General features: G+C 38.5%; 1 protein-coding gene across 7 annotated transcripts in view; it reads right to left on the bottom strand.

The window, feature by feature from the left end:
- The window catches only part of Stag1 (STAG1 cohesin complex component), a 321,639-nt gene that overhangs the window by 2,112 nt on the left and 297,999 nt on the right, over positions 1–21,528 (bottom strand). For 6 of the 7 annotated variants that reach the window (XM_021171587.2, XM_085827945.1, XM_029481813.2 and 3 more), the window contains 8 exons: positions 14,131–14,232; positions 12,043–12,191; positions 10,956–11,084; positions 8,787–8,992; positions 4,639–4,813; positions 2,849–2,959; positions 2,104–2,218; positions 5–85 (listed from right to left, as the gene is read on the bottom strand). In XM_021171587.2, the coding sequence (XP_021027246.1) occupies positions 5–85; positions 2,104–2,218; positions 2,849–2,959; positions 4,639–4,813; positions 8,787–8,992; positions 10,956–11,084; positions 12,043–12,191; positions 14,131–14,232 (1,068 nt within the window). The remainder of the gene's footprint in view (positions 1–4; positions 86–2,103; positions 2,219–2,848; positions 2,960–4,638; positions 4,814–8,786; positions 8,993–10,955; positions 11,085–12,042; positions 12,192–14,130; positions 14,233–21,528) is intronic. The other variant, XM_021171588.3, reaches the window with a different exon arrangement.

Below are 21,528 nucleotides of genomic sequence, written 5' to 3'. Positions count from 1 at the left end.
TTACTGAATCATCTTCTATGATAGCTGCAGAGTCAAAGAAGTCTGGCCTTAGCTCAGCTCTCTCTCGGCGATTTCTTGATGGGGGCTGAAAAGAGAATCATTTAATTATTGTTCCTGTGAGACAAACTGTACTAATAGCTAGCATTTTTGACAGTACATAAACACGTAGAAACATTTAGTTAAATTTAAAAGGAGAATGAGAATCTGGTTTGTATATAAAGTATAGATTTTAAAAATGCAGCAGTATTTGAATGATCAAAAGACAAAAAGAGTTTCAATTACTATGCTTTTTTTGTTTTGTTCTTGTGTGCCAGGGTCTTACTGTAGCTTTGGCTGGCCTGAAATTTGCTGCTGTAGACCAAGTTGACTTCGTATTAAGAGTAAGAGACCTTTCTACTTCTGTCTATGGAGTGTTGGGATTAAAGGCAAGTGCCATTGCTCCTAGCTTACTTTTGAAATATTGGGTCTGCATGCGATATGCACCTTGGAAACTCGAGGAGGGTGTTGGGCCTCCTAGTGCTAGACCCACTGGCAGCTGTGAGTCATCTGATGTGGGAGATGAACACAGTCCTCTGGAAGGTAAGCAAGAAGGCCTCACTGCTTAGCCATTGCGCTAGCCCCAAGACTCAAAATTTCAGTGAATAAATTGTATGTAAAACATGTAATTTGGACTTACAATACAGAAAATACCTTCCCTTGGAAGGTATCAAGTTACTACAAAAATGATGAATTACATGTTGAATATCAGTGAATTCTCTGAAGTAGGGAGATGGAATGCTTTTGGGGCAGAAGCAGGGCAGGAAAGTTCTATGAAAGGTTTTAAACATATAAGGCAGAATACTCCACACTGCATTATGCCATCTTTGATTTATATGCTGAAGTACTTACTCCTAGAATTTCTGAATGGGAGTCTATTTGAATATAAGGTCTTCTAAAGGGTTTAAAGTAGTGAAAAATTGCAATAGAATGAGTCCTTACAAGGCGTAACTTCTTTGGAAAGACCATGAAAGGGAGTGGGGGGAGTCCTTCCTCCCTTCTACCATGTAAGTCTTGGGGGTCCAGCTCAGCAGCAAGCACCTTTACCTGATAATACACTTTGCCAGCTATAAAGACCCTGGAAGAAACCAGACATCTACAAGCCTAGGAGTACTCAAAATCAACTCCATTTCACGTGACTCCTGCCACTCAAAGTCACTCAAGACTGGTGTCTGCAATGGCAACTGTAGCCGACACTGGGAAAACAGTGTAGTGAGCACTGACCTACTAGTCAGCTGGTGTTATTCCACTGAGTCTATTAGATGCTTTCCTTCATGTCATTTTAGCTGTAACTACATATTAGTGTTAAGTATTACCAATAACAGGCGGGGGGAGGGTATAGGGAACTTTCGGGATAGCATTTGAAATTATTTACATAGAAAATATCTAAAAAAAAAAGTATTACCAATAACAATTTTATTCTTTTACTTCTTTTTGGTATTAAAGGTTAAATTTGGGGACCTTGAGCACGTTATACATGTACCACTGACCACAATTCCAGCAGTTTATATTTTGAGACAGAATTTCAGTATGTAGTTCAGGCTAGTCTTGGACTTATAATCATTTTGTCTTAAACTCTCATCCCTTCCTGGGTGATACAGGTGTGTAGCAGCATGCTGGGCTGTGCAACGAAACTGTAAAAACCACAGCTCTGTGCATTATTATTTATGAAAAAGTTTCTTTATATCATCTTTAGCTAGTCTATATTCATCTTATCTCAAAGATATTCTTTGTGAATTGAAGATACATGTTGCACACTCTACATCTGACAGTCACATGTTGGAACACAGTATATATTTCATGTTCCAACTTAAAATACAAGATGTCAAATACATAAGCTGTGCCAAAATATCAGGGGTGAGTATTTTTGAAAGAAAGAAAAAAAAAACCCAGCTTCTTTTTGCTAGTATCCAAAGTATGATAGCTTAAAAATGCCATCTAATAAGCTCATCTTGCTGTCCAAGAATGGTCACCACTTCTCACCTCTCTATAGTAAGAATACAATTTTAAACTCCAATCCCCTTATATACTACAAAAGAAAAACTAACAAACCAGTAAATAACTTACCAAATCAATAACCATGGTGTCTTCAAATTCTTCATTCATGTCTTCTAACTGGCTCCGTGATGACATCATCACATCTTCAAAGATGGGCTCAGCATCTTCCTCCATTAGACCCCGACTGGCAAAACAGGTGTTCAGAAAGCTGTTGAGACTCACCCAGCTTGGAGTCCTAGGTTTTTCTTAGCACACTTTCTAATTCTGACCTATGGACTATACAAGTTATACTGAATTCAAAGAAAATTAGGATTATACCCAACAAAAGGATTACTCCTTTGGTTCACTCAAATTTTCACTTCAACTTATCAAAGCAGTATTAATTTTATTTATTTATTTATTTTTGGTTTTTTGAGACAGGGTTTCTCTGTATAGCCCTGGCTGTCCTGGAGCTCACTCTGTAGACCAGGCTGGCCTCGAACTCAGAAATCCGCCTGCCTCTGCGTCCTGAGTGCTGGGATTAAAGGCGTGCGCCACCACGCCCGGCTAGTATTAATTTTATAAGAAAATATATGTAAACAGTGAAATATGTAGGTATGTATCAGTTCCTCCAGATTTTGTTCAACTATATTTGAATTTTACAAATAATGGAACCCAAGAGACAGGTATTTCGAGCGTGGCCGTGCTCTGCAGTCATCCTGTGCTGAGGAACATATCCACAACTCATTTTCTTTAACTACTAAGAAGCAGAGCTGCCCTGTGGCCAGCACACGTACTGCTGCGTATGTGTGTGTGGTGCTCAGCGGACACTTACACGGCGTGCCGGACTCCAGCTCTTACTTTCATGTAGTTCATCCCTGTTCTGTCCTTCCGATTCAAGTCTTCTAACTTCGGCTGGCCTAACCAAGAGATCTGCATCTGGGGACTGAGAGAATGCTATTATTGATTTTGTGTAACAGATAATGTATACACGGAATCAGTCTCATTCCATTAAAACTCAGTTGGCTAGCTAAATCTTCATGTAAGGGAGTTAAATTTATCCCACTGTTTTGTGAATAACAAAGTTAATTGCCTCCAAGTATCACTAAGTCTCCACAGAAACAGGTTAGGGTGCTATTAATCCTTACACTATGTGTTAGCTTTATGCCACAATCTCTGTCAAATAAACATATCCCCAGACTTCTGATTCAAGTTGCCATTCACTGTGTATATAGCTAGGCAGCAAGGCCCTAAAGAACATGTGATGCTGGCTTTAGTATTTTAAAAAAGGGTATAACTCAGAGTCCTCCTAACACAGTTTCTCAGTGCTATGAAATCAAATTTTCACCTGTATTCTATATTTAAAGGAACACAGAAAATAGTACACATATGCCCCTGCTCCCATTTTATAGGTGATGAATTTTAGTGGTTCCGTAGATAAAAATCTGTCACGTGAAATTCTGCTGTTTTTGTATCTTTTGGGAAGAAGTCAATGGCCAATGGGACTGATAAAATGGTAGTCAGGACAGTAGGGTAGGCATACTTATCTATGCAGAGGCTAGACACAGGCAAAACTATTGATGCCTACTAGCACTGAGAGACTGATAGTCTTGACGTAGATTATCCTCTCAGGTTTTTATTGAAGACTCTTTGGTGTGAAGCTGCCTTATAGCTTTACTCAGGGTCTGAAATACTTTTAAAATTGCTTCTACTTTCAACATATTAATTTGCTTAGGTAGAAATTTTATCCACCAGTGAAACTCACATCATTACCCCAAATATATATATGGAAATACATGTAAAGAACTCAGAGAGCTTTCAAGTTGAGTGTAAAATTAACACAAAATTAGGTTTTGTTTTTCTTTTGAAGCAAAGTCTCATGTAGCCCAAGCTGTTCTCAAACTCACTGGATAGCTCAGGTTGCTTTGAGCTACCGCCTCTTCCCTCCCAAGTACTGGAACTACAGGTACGTGTCACCATGCCTAGCTTAAAGTGAGAATCATTAAATGGATAATAAAGGTGGAACAATCACTTGAGGCTCCTTTACAGAAAGCCTAGCAAAGTTCTCACAGGCTCTTGTCAAGGAGATAGAATATATTATTTTTTTCAAGTCTCTGAGAAACAGATCTACCCAATAAATATGCACTGTTTATTTAAAGGTCTGCGGACCTGTTTCTTTCAGAAAAATATAATTATTAAAGAATTAAGGGAAAAAAAGATACTTTCAGTAGTAATATATGGGACTGGGCAAGGAGATTTAATTTAATATTTAATTTAGTATTAACACTAAAGGATATTTAATATTTTTAAGTTTCTTTCCAAAACCCGCCTAGGTTTAAAATTCATTTTATTCTAACAACACATTCCTACAGGTGGAGAAATGACCAATGAATCTTGAAAGATAAGAAAATTGAGGCTATTTAAATATGAAGTTTGTCCCACTAGATCAAGAAAAGTCTGAATTTTGAGGAGAAAATGTCCACAGTAGTATCTGCAGACGTTTTATATACTATTTACTCTCCATTTGTGGCTTCATTTTTGTAAGACCTCACCAACAATGTGCTCAGCCTTTTGTAGTTTCACTTTGATGTTTTATGCCAAGAAAACGAAACGTTTAGTACTTACTTATGTAAAAAGTCTGGTTCAGAGCCATGCTCAGACTCAGGTTCCTGAATGTGCTCTCCCACGGGACGGCTGTTTTCTCTAAGTACCGTGGAGGTGAGCTGTGGGGTTGGCAAGGGTCCAGGAGTCTGAATCATCGTGTCAGTCCTATTTAGCCATGTGTTATCCAGACTTTCATCTGCAAAATGTCAGTTAAAGTCTCAAACTATCAGAGATGGAACAAACTTTGGTAGCAGTTATAATAGATTTGAAAAGTACAATTCTACAGTTAGACTCTAGTTTTATCTATTTTATTTTGCTACTTTGTTTTTTTAATTACTCTCATATAGCATAGGCTGGTCGCAAATCCACCATGAAACAAGGTCTTTGAACCCCCGATTGTCTTGTATATATCTTGCAAGTACTGGGCTTACATTCAGTTTTTGTGGTGTTTTCTTCTATTTGAAACAGGTCTCATCATGTAGCTTAGGCTGGCCTTGACTTCCTGATCTTTCTTTCTGCCTTAGACATGCTGGAATTACAGGCATGAGCTATCATGCTCAATGACTGGTTAGAACAACATAGTTCCATAACTCCCTTGTTTGGCTCTGTATTATATTAATGACTTCTTATAAAGTTCAGTTTTCTTATACCTAAAATGAGGATATTACCTCATCATAGCTGTCAAATACCACACTGCCTCGGGTCTCCTTTATCTTTAAGAATTTATGTATCCTAGAAGGTGAAGAGTAAAGTTAGTCAGAGCCCGCAGCGACCTTCCTTTGCTTTTCCACTGCCTGAGCCCACAAGGTGTCCCAGGGGGCTTTTACAGAGAAATCAGCAAATGCTGCTAAGATAAGGGAGACTTATCATTAGAGAAGCTCAGAGTTTTCAAGCCAGAAAGTCCCTCTGGGGAGCCTGGTTGTTTTATCCAGCTTTTAATTACATTCTCTTTAAGGAAATAATAATCATTTCTGTTTACCCAGACCTTAATTATTTACTATCCTGCACTAGCAAGTGACGTGTTGTGTTTTTTCCTCCTTCTGAGGTTGCTTTGTAAAGACTGGAGCAGGCAAACATTTGCTTACCTAAGCCATCCTAATAAAAGAATGCATAATGTATTAGTTTTACTTATAAAAACTATTCTATTCTGAGTTTGAGACCAGCCTGGTCTACAGAGTGAGTTCCAGGACAGCCAGGGCTACACAGAGAAACCCTGTCTCAAAAAACCTTGCTCTTGCGTCTCCAGAGCTGTGTCTGCTAGGTTCATTTACCCAAACACCTCTATCTCCCAGTGTTGTTAGGTTTTTATATTCTGTCAGATACACATGCACACTCTGACTGACCCTTCTGTTCCTAAAATACTGATTTACAATTTGGTAAAGGTCATTCTATTGATGCTCACTTCTGAATATCTGACAACAATGTTTAATCACCCATTCATAATATTTTTATTTAGTGTTTACTCTAAGCTTTTGTTTTCAGACTGACATTATGTAGGTTCTTAAGCTGGTAGAGATCGTGTTAGCTTTCTACTTCATGTCCTCTCCAAATGTGGCTCCTTCTTATATCAAATCACTCTGGAGCCCCGTGTTGTGTGGCTCAGAGAACTGACCAAGCTGAGCTCAAACTGCCCATGCCTTTCCTTGTCTCTTTGGTTGCACTGAGTTCTTTTAATTCTTAGCTGTAGCACTTACCTCCACTAACACTGTAGCCCAGTGTTAGTGGAGGTGCCCAGTGGACACATAATTACCTCAGAAGCTTGCTCTCCCTGAATCCATCTTCTAACCTTTTAAAGACGCTTCACTGAAAACAGTTCTTAAAAAGAGTAGCCTTCACCTTCAACTCCAACAAGTGAAACTGCCTTTGAAAGGGATTAGCTATACAACCTATCCTGATAATCTCAAACAAATCCACAGCCAAGTTTTCTTTTATAATTTAACAGTTACCTTAATCCACAATTTTGACAGTTTATTAGTGAATTACATATGGTGATTTAAATTCTCTAAGGCTTACTTTTTCCTTTGTCAAATCTGCCTAACATGGTGGAACTAAACTGATTAATATAACATTGACAAATACATGAAATACAGGGGCTGGAGAGATGGCTCTGTGGCTGGGAGCACTGGCTGCTGCTCTTCCTGAGGACATGGATTCCGCTCCTAGCACCCACGTGACAACTCACAACTCTTTTTAACTCTAGCTTCAAGGGGGTCTGACATATGCAAACATATATATGCAAGCAAAAATACCAATGAACACAAAACAAAAATAAGTCATTAAAAATTAACATCATTCAAAAGCCCAAACCAAACCAAAATAAAATGTATGAAAAACACGTGGTAAATAATTTAGTACAAGTTGGCTACTAAGATTATAGCTGAGAAACATCTGAAAGGGAAAAAACATGTTGTAGACATGGAGCACCCACAGAGGTTATCATAAAAGATATTTTCAATGGAAACCAACTGGAACTATTCTTTGGAGGAAAGCTCAGCATCTTCAAGCAAAAAGACAGGAGAATCTTATCTCTCTCCCTGTCTCTGTCTGTCTGTCTGTCTGTCAAAGTATCAAAGCTATAATATGGAAGGACATCTCTGAGATCTGCTGAGAGACTTGGCTAAACTTTAATATTAACGATGTCATTTCTTTAGTCTGATTAGTACTGAAGAAGACTTACTGTGAGATTTTTGGGAACATTCTGAAAATAGCAGCTAACATTTATTGGATGCCACTTATAGGCCAAGTACTGTGCTCGGTGACATATGTGTACTGTGTTTTATCAGGAGTACCTCATTTAGTATTTATGGTAACTGATACTGGATATCCTATATACTCTGATCATCTTTCACTTGATTAGTTATTAAAACTCAGAGAGGGTTAAACTAACATGTTCAAATGCTACATGGCTGACAATGAGAAACCCAGGTTTGAAATAGGAAACTGACTTTATTTTTTGTCAATAGTCAGCATCTTCTCCAATAGGAAAGGCACACTGGCTTTCGATTATAATTAAGTGGGCCACAGAGCTCACCAAACCTCTGGCGAGTTACTTTTCTTTAGGCAGCAGAGGTGACATTGTGAGAACTCATTAGGAGGAGAGTGGGGGAGGGAAAGGCTATCTGAGAAACAAGCATGTTTACTCTGAAGCAGTCCGTGGTAAGCTTCAGAGAAATACTTTAAAAGTATAATTTTAGTCTTTTTTTTTTTTAATGTTGATTAGATGTTCACGGTTACTAAGTTCCTATTCCCTACAGTCTAGGAAGCTATATTATAAATCAGATTTTGGGGGCTGAAGAGATGGCTCACCAGTTAAGAGCACTGACTGCTCTTCCAAAGGTCCCAAGTTAAAATCCCAGAAACCATATGGTGGCTCACAACCATCCGTAATGAGATCTGATGCCCTCCTCTGGTGTGTCTGACAACAACTACAGTGTACTTATATATAATAATAAATAAATCTTTTTTTTAAAAAAAAAATCAGATTTGGCCATCACTGTCTTGTGGCATAAAAAGAAATTCCTTAACCAATGACAGAATTGTAAAGGTACTTTAGAGTGTATAATTTGTTGCAGAGGTATACTCTCAGATTACCAATAATCCTGTACTAGTAAGATAAACTGGGATGGGAGAGAGGGTAGAGGAAACTAACTTATGTAATTCAGGCTGGACTCAAACTTGTTAAGTAGCTGAGGATGGCCCTGAACAACAGATCCTCTCAAGTGCTGGGACTGGAAGCATATACTGCTTAAGATGAACTGTATTTTTTGTTTTCTAAACTTTACCTTATCTATATAGTTGGTTTTCTTTTGAAACAGGGTTTCTCTGTATAGCCGTGGCTGTCCTGGAACTCACTCTGTAGACCAGGCTGGCCTTGAACTCAGAAATTTTAAAGAGTATTTTAATATAATACTGACTCTTTTATTTTAAAATTTAATGTGTTAGAGTCACATAGACATCTTTATAGGTCTGTATAACTGCTTCACTGTTTTTCTGTGTCTTCTGCATTCTGTTTCATTAAGTTTCTTTTTCCTCACTCTGCTCATCCAACCTTTGTCCTTGGATATTTCAGTTGGTAGCAAATATATAACAGCGTCATATCTCACAGCATTTTGATTCAATAAATCATCTGCTACTTCATCTCTGTAAGGCAGGCATCCTGGAGGACTTACCTTCTACTCGTTTTCTGTGCAGTGGGGGTCTTCCTTTCTTACTCCTTACTGAGGACGTTTTACTGCTGCTACTTCCACTGTTCACAGACATCCTGTCATCTTCACCTCCAGTGACTAATGAGTTTCTATACGAGATGAGTGGAAGCCATACATCCTCCCTCCTTTCCATCATCTGCTCAGTGAGGAATTTTTCAAGATACGAATGACTGCAAACACAGAGAGCAGCAGCGACTTTCAGTGTCAATCACAGATCTGCTTTACCCTCCTCCAGTTCTTTCAAAGACGGGCAGGTATACGCTAGTAAGGGTACGTTGTGTGAGCGTGTATATTTATACTTCCAGTGTCACATTTGGCTCTCATTCCTGCAGCCCTAAAGGGGGGTATATACTATGAAGGGCGCTTTACTCTGCCTAGGTCTGGTCATGCAGCAGCTGCATTGGAGCAATCTAAGGTTTAGCAGATTCTCACACCAGACATACAACCAAAGAAAGAAGTTCACATGCTCAAGTCATAAAAACAAGATAAATGGCCAAGATGGCCAAGACAATGTGTTTCCCATCAAACCCATTAATCTTATAGAAGTATTCTCTAAGGAGAACTCCCAGGACATGGAATTTAAGAGAAAAATCACAAACTTTATCAAAGAATTCAAGAAACTTAGAGGAGTTAAGACTTAACAAGGAAGACTTCATTAAACTTGAAGATGATAACAAAAACCACCTGATTATGGTCCAAGAAAATACTGTTGAGTGAAATGAGGAAGGTTATTCAGGATTTGAAAACTGAACTCAATAAAGAGATAAAAACTGAAGCAAATACAAGCTGAACTGAGGATGGAATTGACAAATTCAACATTCTAGCTAGAAGACAGACCATAAGGACATGAAGATAAAGCAGAGACTCTAGACTACATAATCAAAGAATATGAAAACTTAAAAAAAAAATAGGAAAGGAACAGCAAAAGACCCAAATCTTTGAGTTATAAGGATAGATGAGGGAGTGTAACTCCAGAACAGTGGCACAGACCATATCTTTAACAAGATCATAGAATCAAACTCCCAACTAAAGAAAGACATATCTATAAACACAAATACTTACACAGAAACCCAACTAGACTAGACTATAAAAACAAATCTCTTAAGGCAAATCATAGTTAAAACATTAAATATACAGAACAAAGAAAAAATGCCCAGTGCTACGAGACAAAACACAACACAGGATACATATATAAGAAATCCCACCAGAATAACAGGGGCACTCAATGGAAACTCTAAAATTCACAGAGGCTCAAGTTCTATAAGACTGCAACTGTACCCTAAAAAACTATCTGCTACAGTTGAAGAAGGAAAAATACTCCATGATTAACATCCAACAACAACAACAACAACAAAAAACCAGAGGAGGAGGGAAGGAGTCAGAGTCAGAGTCATTTCTCCTTAGAGAAGGAAGAAAAGGAGGAAAAGGACAAGAAGCTGAGAGGGAATATGGGGAGGGGAACTGGAAGAGGGGTGTGGAGGGTGGAAATATCAAAACCCACAGTATATAGCTGCATGAGATTCTAAAGAACAAAATAAAAATACCTAACAACACCAACAATAACACCAACAATAACACCAACAAAAATCCTACCAAAATAGAAACAAAACAATCAAACAAAAATTTAGTTTAAAAGCATGGTATTCCCATCAATACTTAACACTTATGGCTCTCTACCACATTACCCCATTTTAGGCCGAGCCCACCTTATTTATTAACCTGTGTGTTTGTTTGTTCCCTATAACAAGATACAAAGCCTTATAATATCACATGACTTTATTATGGACATACTAATAGTTTTTGAGCAAAATGAAGGTAACATAGATTCTTAGAATTATTAATTCTATTATGTTTCCATCAACACACTCAAATTTATTATCATTAGTCATTCATATTTCTACTGACTTAGAAAATTTGGGATTTATTATAGCAGCATTCTCTTCATAAAGCAACCAGCCAATGTTCACACATCTTGAACTATAGAATAAGAAATCATTTTCATCTACTTAATTTCATCCTACAGCTTCCAGGTCAAACCAGGTGTCTACTACTACTAGAGTCTAACAGTAGTAATGATAAAAAAGTTTCAATGGTGCCATCTAAAAATCATTTCTATTAGTATGTTCTACTTACACAGTTTTCTTGTCTTGTCGAAGGAGTTTAGAAGAAAATTCACTTAGTACTTCTAGAAAAGCCAGATTAGGAGGTGGGTATTCTTGTCCTTTCTGATTCTGGTATTTAAAGGCAAACTCTATTCCATCCCTGAATTTAAAGAAAATAGTATTTTAATTTTTTTCAGTTGTTTTAGAGGGCAAAAACTATAAAAACTTTGGAAACAGTGGAATCATTACTAAATTTAACAAAGCATGGTAAATTCATACAGCAAAATAGTGCTAACTTTTATATTTGTATAATTTTATATTTACAACTACAAAGAAACAATGTTATACCCCCAATGTATTTTTCAGGGGTAATAAAAATCCTTGGAAAGAAACTGGACTCGCAGTAACTGAGTGTTACTCAATAGTATGGACCAGCTCTGCGAAACTAAGGTTAATCATCTGTGTATGTGTGGTGTGAAAGAACAGCAGTAGTAGGTTGAATGTAGACACTTGGTCCCTAGTTGGTTTAGGAGTGTGACCCTCACCAGGGGCTTTTAAAAACATATTGTAGGGGCTGGCGAGATGGCTCAGTGTCTAAGAGCACTGACTGCTCTTTTGAAGGTCCCGAGTTCAAATCCCAGCAATCACATGGTGGCTCACAACCACCCCTAATAAGATCTGATGCCCTCTTCTGGTGTGTCTTAAGTCAGCTTCAGTATAATAATAAATCTTTAAAAAAAAAGTATTGCATCTTTTAAAATACACATGCCCTATAACATAGTTTCAGCCACAGACCAAAGAATAGGTTATTAACTCCCCGCCCAAACCCCAAGATAGGGTTTCACCATGTTAACAGCCCTGGCAGTCCTGGATTAGAGGTGTGTCTTACCACACCCAGCCCAAAGCTTTTCTCTTTAGAGTATATAAGATAGAAAAACAAAAACAACTCACAGGTGGTTTACAAAAGCCTTTTCAAAATAAAATATTGCTACTTAATTTCATTAATAGCTTACAGTTTGAAAATTCTATTACTTGTCACTTTAAAAATGGGTTAAATAATAATTGTTTTTTTATATTCCAGTAAACCAGTTCTGAATTACAGTAAGTATATATCTTACTTGTGAAGTGTGGCAACTGCTTCTCGGGTCTTGATCTGGTCCAATCCAAATGTAAGGGCAAAACGACGTGCCAGTTCTTTAATCCCACTGACGTGGGCAGATGTCCTATCCAGATTAGGACCTTGTTCTTGAACAAGTTCATTAAACAACTGATGAAAATAAATTAAAAATAAAAATCTTACAGCTAAGAAATCTCTGAAATTGTATTTAGTTTTAGAATAGGTAACATAATTTAAAATTTACAAAGTACAGAGGGACTAAGGTACCATGTCAGTAGCACCACAGTCCAATATTTGTTAAGTTGAATGATAACACACACACACACAAATATATATATATATATATTTGAAAATGGAGAAAGAAGATATATAAGCAGAAATGTAGCACAAGCCTACAAACATATATGATATACAAGGCTCAGAACATTTTTCACTTACTGTATGAATATTCATGGACAGTTGGATACAAGAGGACATGATATTTTCAACTTAACAACAAAATACATTCTAAAGGTCTTAAGTTGCTGATTTTATAAATACCATACACCCTATTAAATTAAAAATAAAACTTCAGAGTAGTAATGACAGTAAAGCAATTATCATGCCATTACCAAATCTAGACACTAAATTGTGCTTGTATAAATCTACCTTCAGATTAGGGGATAGTGTCTAGTCTTGTCTAAAGCCTTTCTCAACTGACATAATTGATAAGGTGAACAAATATGAGGCTCTGCCTACCGAAGAGCTTTGCATCCTGCTTGCTGTTCTCTCCTGCATCAACCATTCATTGTCATTCACACACACACATTTAAAAAAAACAATCCTAATTTCTTTATACTATTTTGTCTGCCAGTCACCAATTCATTTCTCTGGCTCCTCAATGGTATTGGTCCTGCAGTGTATTTACCTTTGCTTTCTTCACTCTGAATCTCTGGTAACTATCGCTATACTCTGAGTTTCCTACTGCAGACTCCTCACACCCACCTACCTGTGAGGCACCTGCTTTCAGTTATGTTACCCATCTCTGTAGTCTGCTGCCTGAACTATATGTATGCTATAATGTAACTGGTAGGAATGGTTCTTCCACAGATTTTCAAATAAATGTAGCTAATTATAAAGTTTTAGAATTTAAATGTTTTATACACTGATATGTAATAGAATTAAATTCTAAAAATATGAACATTTCTTAAATAAATTTATTCGTATTGCCTACACACACAGTTCTGATTTTAAATAGTACCAGAGTACATATTTTATCTTAAAACTTGATCTATTTGTTTCATTAATTTGAAAAAAAAATTTCAGTGGGTATAGTGGTGTGTGCACCCAGTTTCAACTACCTGGGAGGATGCGGCAGGAGGATCACTTCGCCCAGTCTAGACAACACAGTGGGATACTGTCTTAAAACTAAATAAAAAGAAAATCAACTATTTCAGAGTGTCAGTTATTTAACTATCCTTCTAAGGACGAACATTTAGATTATTTCTAGAAATTTGTATCTTGGGATTTTTACTTAAGCAATATATATAGTACATTCTCTTAGTGTATTTTCTTATTTGAACAACACTCATAATCCTTCCTTAAAGGTTTATTTTTTTGAGACAAGGTCTCACTGTGTATCCTTGGCTGGCCTGAGACTTAGAGATCTGCTTGTCTCTGCCCCCTTCCTACACGCCCAAGTGCTGGAATTAAAGGCACATGCCACTATACCCAGAATGTTACTTTTTATAATTACTTAAAAATTTTAATAATAAAAATAATGATAATAATTATTATTATTTTGAGACAGGGTTTTATTATGTAGCTTTGGTTAGCTTGGAAGTTGCTATGTACACCAGGCTGACCTTGAACAAACAGAAGATATTTGTCTTCCTTTCCCTCCATTGTGCTGAAATTAAAAGTGTGTGCCACCATGCCCAGCAAAATATTGTTTAAGTTTTCTGCTATGAAATTGCCTTTGGCCCAAAAGTTAGTCCTACTTTAGAATTTCATTTATTTAAAAAGTGAATCACACTGTATAATTAAGACAGGTAGCACATAACAAGGACAGAAAAATTTTATCTATTCCCCCCCCCCCCCAATTTCTTACCTGTTGCAGACTGAGAATGAGAGTCTTAGCACACTGAATTTTATCAATCTGCCTGGTTTTACTCAGTGTTTCCTTAATAATATCACCATAGTCATTGTAATACTGTGAAGTAAAAAGAAAACATACTTTAGCATTAGGAAATTTCATGACAAGAATACTGGCAAAAGAAAATGTAACTATAATAGTCTTATTTCTTCACCTTGAAGTTAAATTGGTATTATTTACATTAAGTATTTGATATTTAAGATTATAAAGTAACATCCAGCTTAGACCCTTCCCCAACCAATCCCCTGCCAGTTGGGTCCAGGCAGCAGAGTAAGGCTGCTTGCTGTCCCCTGACCTCCATAGTCTGGCTTAGGTTCTCCCTGCATTCCCCAGGAGCCTTGTTGGGATCCAGGAACATCTAATTTAATTAAACCCCTCCTGAGTCAATCCCCTTCTTTCCTGGCCATCTGGGGCATAGCCAGAAGAGGTTAGCAGCTTCCTGTTCCCTGAGATTCACTGTCAACTTTTGCCTGCCTCCTCGAGGAGTCCTGCTGTCATCAGAAACAACCAGCCAACACCAGGGACAAGATTGGCTAAAGGGCATTGCAAGAACACAGTGAACAAGAATCAGAGCTATATGGCACCACCAGAGCCCAACTATCCTGCTACAGCAAGCCCTGGAATTCTAACATAGACAAAGCACAAGAAGATGACATTAAATCCAATTTACAAAGAAAAAGCCTTTAAGAGGAAATGAATAAATCCCTTAAACATACAGGAAAATACAATCAAATAGGTGAATGAAATGAACTGAAAATGGAAAAAGAAGCAATAAAGAAAACACAAACTGAGGGAATCCTGGAGATACAAAACCTAGGGAAGAGAACAGAAACTACAAATGAAAACATCACTCACAAAATACAAGAGAGTGAAGAAAGACTTTCAAGCATAGAAGATAAGATTGAAGAAACTGCTACATTGGTCAAAGAAAATGCTAAATCTAGAAAGTACATGACACAAAACATCCAAGAAATTTGGGACACTATGAAAAATGATCAAACCTCAGAATAATAGGATTAGAAGAGGCCCAACTCAAAGGCCCAGAAAATATCTTCAACAAAATTGTAGAAGAAAACTTTCCCAACTTAAAGAACAATATGCCTATAGACACACAAGAAGCTTACAGAATACCAAATAGAGTGTATTAGGAAAGAAAATCCTCCTGTCACATAACCAAAATACTAAATGTACAGAAAAAAATAAAATATTAGAAGCTGCAAGTGAAAAAGGCCAAGTAATATATAAAAGACCTATCAGAATTAGGCCTGACTTCACAACAGAGGCTTAGAGCAGAAGGGCCTGGGTGGACGTTTGGTAGACTCTAAGAGACCATAGGTGTCACCCAGCAAAACATTCAGTTACCATCAAGGGAGAAAACAAGATACTCTATGAAAAAACCAAGTTTTAAGTAATATCTATCCATAAATCCAGCCCCACAGAAGATACTAGAAAGAAAGCCCACAGTGACACACATACTCAAAAGAGTCACACCTCCAAATAGTGCCACTCCCTGGGCCAAGGATATACAAACCATCACAGTATCCAAATCAATAAATCAGAAATGAAAGGAGGGACATAGCAATAAACATTGAGAAAATTGACAGAATCATAAGCCTGTGCTCCATTAAACTGGAAAATCGAAACAAAATGGATGACTGTGATAGATACCACATACCAAAGTTAAATCAAGATCAGGAAGACAATTTTTTACCCCAAGGAATTAGAAGCAGATATTAAAAATATCCCAACAACAACAACAACAACCAAAAGCCCAGGCCAGATGGTTTTAGTGCAGAATTCTACCAGACTTTCAAAGAAGAGCTAATATCAATACTCTCCAAACTCTTCTGCAAAATAAAAACAGAAGGAATTGTAAAATTCATTCTATGAGGCTACAGTCACACTAATACCTAAACCACACAAAGACGCAACAAAGAAAATTTGAGACCAATTTCCTTTTTGAACATTACTGCAAAAATATTCAATAAAATACTTGCAAATTGAATCTAAGAACACATCAAAAACATCATCCAGCATGATCAAGTAGGCCTCAATCCAGGGAGGCAAGGATGACTCAATAAATGAAAATCCAACAACATAATTCACCAAATAAACAAACTGAAAGAAAAAAAATCCACGATCATTTCATTAGACACTGAAAAAGCTATTGACAAAACCCAACACTCCTTGTTAAAGGTCTTGGAGAGAACAGGGATACAAGGTGCATACCTAGGTACCATAAAAGATATATATATATAGCAAGCCAATAGCCAACATTAAATTAAATGGAGAAAGACTTAAAGTAATTTCATTAAAATCAGGGATAGTAAGGCTGCCCAGTTTCTCTGTATCTATTCAACAAAGTACCTGAAGTTCTAGCTAGATCAATAGGACAACTAAAGATGATCAAGAGGATATGAATCGGAAAGAAGTCATTTGCAGATGATGATAGTACATGACCCACCCACCCCCAATTCCAAAACTCCTACAGATGATAAACACCTTCAGCAAAGTACCTGGATACAAAATTATGCAACAAAACTAAACAAAACAACCATCAGTTGCCCTCCTTTATACAAATGATAGATGGGCTTATTAGCAAGAAAAATCAAGGAAACACCCTTCACAATAGCCAAAATAATATAAAATATCTTGGTGTAACTCTAACTAAGCAAGTGAAAGACCTGTATGACAAGAGCTTCAAGTCTCTGAAGAAAGAAATTGAAGATATCAGAAAATGAAAAGCTCTCCTATGCTCATGGATCAGCAGGATTAACATAGTGAAAATGGCCATCTTAACAAAAGTAATCTACAAACTGAATGTGATTCCCATCAAAATAACAACACAATTCTTTACTGATCTTAAAAGAACAATTCTCATTGCTGGTGGGAGGGCAAACTTGTATGACCACATTGGAACTCAATTTGGCAATTTCTCAGAAAATCAGGAAGAGGTTTTTTTTTTTTTTTTTTTTTTTAAATCAGGTATTTATTTCATTTACATTTCCAATGCTATCCCAAAAGTCCCTCACACGCTCCCCCACCCACCCACTACGACTAGGCCATTTTCTGATACATATGCAGCTAGAGACACAAGCTCTGGGGGGTACTGTACTGGTTAATTCATATTGTTGTTCCTCCTATAGGGTTGCAGATCCCCTCAGCTCCTTAGGTACTTTCTCTAGCTCCTCCACTGGGGGCCCTGTGATCCATCCAATAGCTGACTGTGAGCATCCACTTCTGTGTTTGCTAGGCCCCAGCATAGTCTCACAAGAGACAGCTATATCTGTGTCCTTTCAGCAAAATCTTGCTAGTGTATGCAAGTGTCAGCGTTTGGAAGCTGATTATGGTATGGATCTCCGGATATGGCAGTCTCTAGATGGTCCATCATTTCGTCTCAGCTCCAAACTTTGTCTCTGTAACTCCTTCCAAGGGTGTTTGTTCCCAATTCTAAGAAGGGGCAAAGGGTACACACTTTAGTCGTAGTCCTTCTTGAGTTTCATGTGTTTCGCAAATTGTATCTTATATCTTGGGTATTCTAAGTTTCTGGGCTAATATCCACTTATCAGTGAGTACATATTGTGTGAGTTTCTTTGTGATTGGGTTACCTCACTGAGAATGATGCCCTCCAGGTCATTCCATTTGCCTAGGAATTTCATGAATTCATTCTTTTTAATAGCTGAGTAGTACTCCATTGTGTAAATGGTATCCATTCCTCTGTTGAGGGGCATCTGGATTCTTTCCAGCTTCTGGCTATTATAAATAAGGCTGCTATGAACATAATGGAGCATGTGTCCTTCTTACCAGTTGGAACATCTTCTGGATATATGCCCAGGAGAGGTATTGCCAGATCCTCCGGTAGTTCTATGTCCAATTTTCTGAGGAACTGCCAGACTGATTTCCAGAGTGGTTGTACAATTCCACCAACAATGCAATTCCACCAACAATGGAGGAGTGTTCCTCTTTCTCCACATCCTCGCCAGCATCTGCTATCACCTGAATTTTTGATCTTAGCCATTCTGTCTGGTGTGAGGTGGAATCTCAGGGTTGTTTTGATTTGCATTTCCCTGATGATTAAGGATGCTGAACATTTTTTCAGATGCTTTTCAGCCATTTAGTATTCCTCAGGTGAGAATTCTTTGTTTAGCTCTGAACCCCATTTTTTAATGGGGTTATTTGATTTTCTGGAGTCCACCTTCTTGAGTTCTTTATATATATTGGATATTAGTCCCCTATCTGATTTAGGATAGGTAAAGATCCTTTCCCAATCTGTTGGTGGCCTTTTTGTCTTATTGACAGTGTCTTTTGCCTTACAGAAGTTTTGCAATTTTATGAGGTCCCATTTGTTGAATCTGATTATTACAGCACAAGCCATTGCTGTTCTATTCAGGAATTTTTCCCCTGTGCCCATATCTTCGAGGCTTTTCCCTACTTTCTCCTCAATAAGTTTCACTGTCTCTGGTTTTATGTTATTATCCTTTGAAGGGCTGGATTCCTGGAAAGATAATGTGTGAATTTGGTTTTGTCCTGGAATACTTTGGTTTCTCCATCTATGGTAACTGAAAGTTTGGCTGGGTATAGTAGCCTGGGCTGGCATTTGTGTTCTCTTAGTGTCTGTATAACATCTGTCCAGGATCTTCTGGCTTTCATAGTCTCTGGTGAAAAGTCTGGTGTAATTCTGATAGGCCTGCCTTTTATGTTACTTGACCTTTTTCCCTTACTGCTTTTAATATTCTATCTTTGTTTAGTGCATTTGTTGTTCTGATTATTATGTGTCGGGAGGAATTTCTTTTCTGGTCCAGTCTATTTGGAGTTCTGTAGGCTTCTTGTATGTTCATGGGCATCTCTTTCTTTAGGTTTGGGAAGTTTTCTTCTATAATTTTGTTGAAGATATTTGCTGGCCCTTTAAGTTGAAAATCTTCATTCTCATCTACTCCTATTATCCCTAAGTTTGGTCTTCTCATTGTGTCCTGGATTTCCTGGATGTTTTGAGTTAGGACCTTTTTGCATTTTGCATTTTCTTTGATTATTGTGCCAATGTTCTCTATGGAATCTTCTGCACCTCTTCCATCTCTTGTATTCTGTTGCTGATGCTCCCATCTATGGTTCCAGATTTCTTTCCTAGGGTTTCTATCTCCAGCGGTGTTGCCTCACTTTGGGTTTTCTTTATTGTGTCTACTTTCCTTTTTAGGTCTAGTATGGTTTTGTTCATTTCCATTACCTGTTTGGATGTGTTTTCCTGTTTTTCTTTAAGGACTTGCAACTCTTTAGCAGTTTTCTCCTGTATTTCTTTAAGTGAGTTATTAAAGTCCTTCTTGATGTCTTCTACCATCATCATGAGATATGCCTTTAAATCCCGGTCTAGGTTTTCGGGTGTGTTGGGGTGCCCAGGACTGGCTGAGGTCTTGGTTTCTGTTAGTAAGATTCTTACGTCTGCCTTTCGCCATCTGGTAATCTCTGGAGTCAGTTGTTATAGTTGTCTCTGGTTAGAGCTTGTTCCTCTGGTAATTCTGTTATTCTCTACCAGCAGACCTGGGAGACTAGCTCTCTCTTGAGTTTCAGTGGTCAGAGCACTCTATGCAGGCAGGCTCTCCTCTTTCAGGGAAGGTGCACAGATATCTGGTATTCAGACTTGCCTTCTGGCAGAAGATGAAGGCCGAAACAGGACCTGTCCCAGAAACTGTTAGCTTCTGTAGTCCATACTTGCACCTGTGCAGACTAGTCAGGTACTCTGGCAAAGCCTTCCTGGGCAGGGTGGACACCTCTCCTCTGGCAGGGAAGGTGCCAGGATGTCTGGAGCCTAAAAAGGGGTCTGCCTCAGAAGCTCTGTGGCTCCGCCTGTCCCAGAAGCTGTTAGCTTCTGTCATCCACACTTTCACCTGTGCAGACTAGTCTTGGTGGAGTCCAGGAACCAAGATGTCTCCCGCAGATGCTCCGGCAACTCCCTCCGGGCTGGGTGGACACCTCTCCTTTGGCAGGGAAGGTGCCCAGATATCTGGAGCCTGAAACAGGGACTGCCTAAGAAGCGTGGCTCCTGCCTGTCCCTGAAGGTGTTAGTTTCTGTCGTCCACACTCTCACCTGTGCAGACTAGTCTCGGTGGAGTCCAGGAACCAAGAAGTCTCCCGCAGATGCTCCGTCAACTCCCTCTCAGGAACAGTTTTATACCATGTCTCAGTTATACCACTCCTGGCCATATATCCAAAAGATGTTCCACCACACCACAAAACACTTGTCCAACTACATTCATTGCAGCTTTCTTTGTAATAGCCAGAAAATGGAAACAACCTAGATATTCCTCAACTGAAGAATGGATAAAGAAAATGTGGTACATCTACATGGTGGAATATTCAGCTATTAAAAAAAAAAAAGACATGAAATTTGCAGGTAAATGGATAGAACTAGAAAGTATCATTCTGAGTGAGGGGACCCAGAAAGACATGTATGGTATGTATTCACGTATAAGTGGACATTACCCATCAAGTACAGGATAGTTATGCTACAATCAATAGACCCCCCAAAACTAAGTTATAAGGGAGGATGTGTGAATCTCACTCAGAAGAGGAAATAAAATACTCAGAGCAGGTGGATGGAGGGAGGGATCTAGGGGGGAGAGGGTGGTGAGGAGGTGAATGAGGACAGGAATTAGGTCATCTGTGTCTAGCCAGAAACTTGAGATGGGGGGGCTTCCGGTAGTGTATAGGGGCAACCCTAGCTGAGACTTTTAGCAGCTAGGGATATGGAAATTGAAGTGGCTACCTTCTGTAACCCGGCAGGACTTCCAGTGGCAGGAGGGGGACATCAACCCACCTAACAAACAAAACCTTCAACCCAAAGTTTGTCCTGCCTACAAGATGTGCAGGCATAAAGACAGAGCAGAGACTGAGGGAACTTCCAAGCAATAACAGGCCCAACTTGAGACCTATCTCATGGGAGAGAGCTAACCCTGATACTATTAATAATACTCTGTTATGCTAGTAGACAGGGAACTAGCATAACTGTCTCTGGAGAGGCTTCATCAAGTAGCAGATGGAAACAGATGCAGAGACCCACAGCCAAATAACAAATGAGTTTGAGGAGTCTTGTGGATGAGTAGGGGATAAAATTGAGTGATCTGGAGGGGGTTAAAGACACAACAAGAAGATCCACAGAGTCAACAAACCTGGGCCCAGAGGGAGCTCACAGAGACTGAACCACCAACAGATGACTATGCAGGTGCTGGAGCTAGGCCCCCTCCATATTTGCAGCAGATGTGCAGCATGGTCTTTATCTGAGTCCCCTAACAATTTTAGCAGGAACTGTCTCTAACTCGGTTGCCTGCCTTTGATCCCTTTGCCCTAGCTGGACGGCATGGT

Source organism: Mus caroli, unplaced genomic scaffold, assembly GCF_978045245.1.
Source record: "Mus caroli unplaced genomic scaffold, Mus_caroli_1 scaffold_11, whole genome shotgun sequence".
NCBI lineage: Eukaryota > Metazoa > Chordata > Mammalia > Rodentia > Muridae > Mus > Mus caroli.
This window is presented reverse-complemented; position numbering and strand designations above follow the sequence as displayed.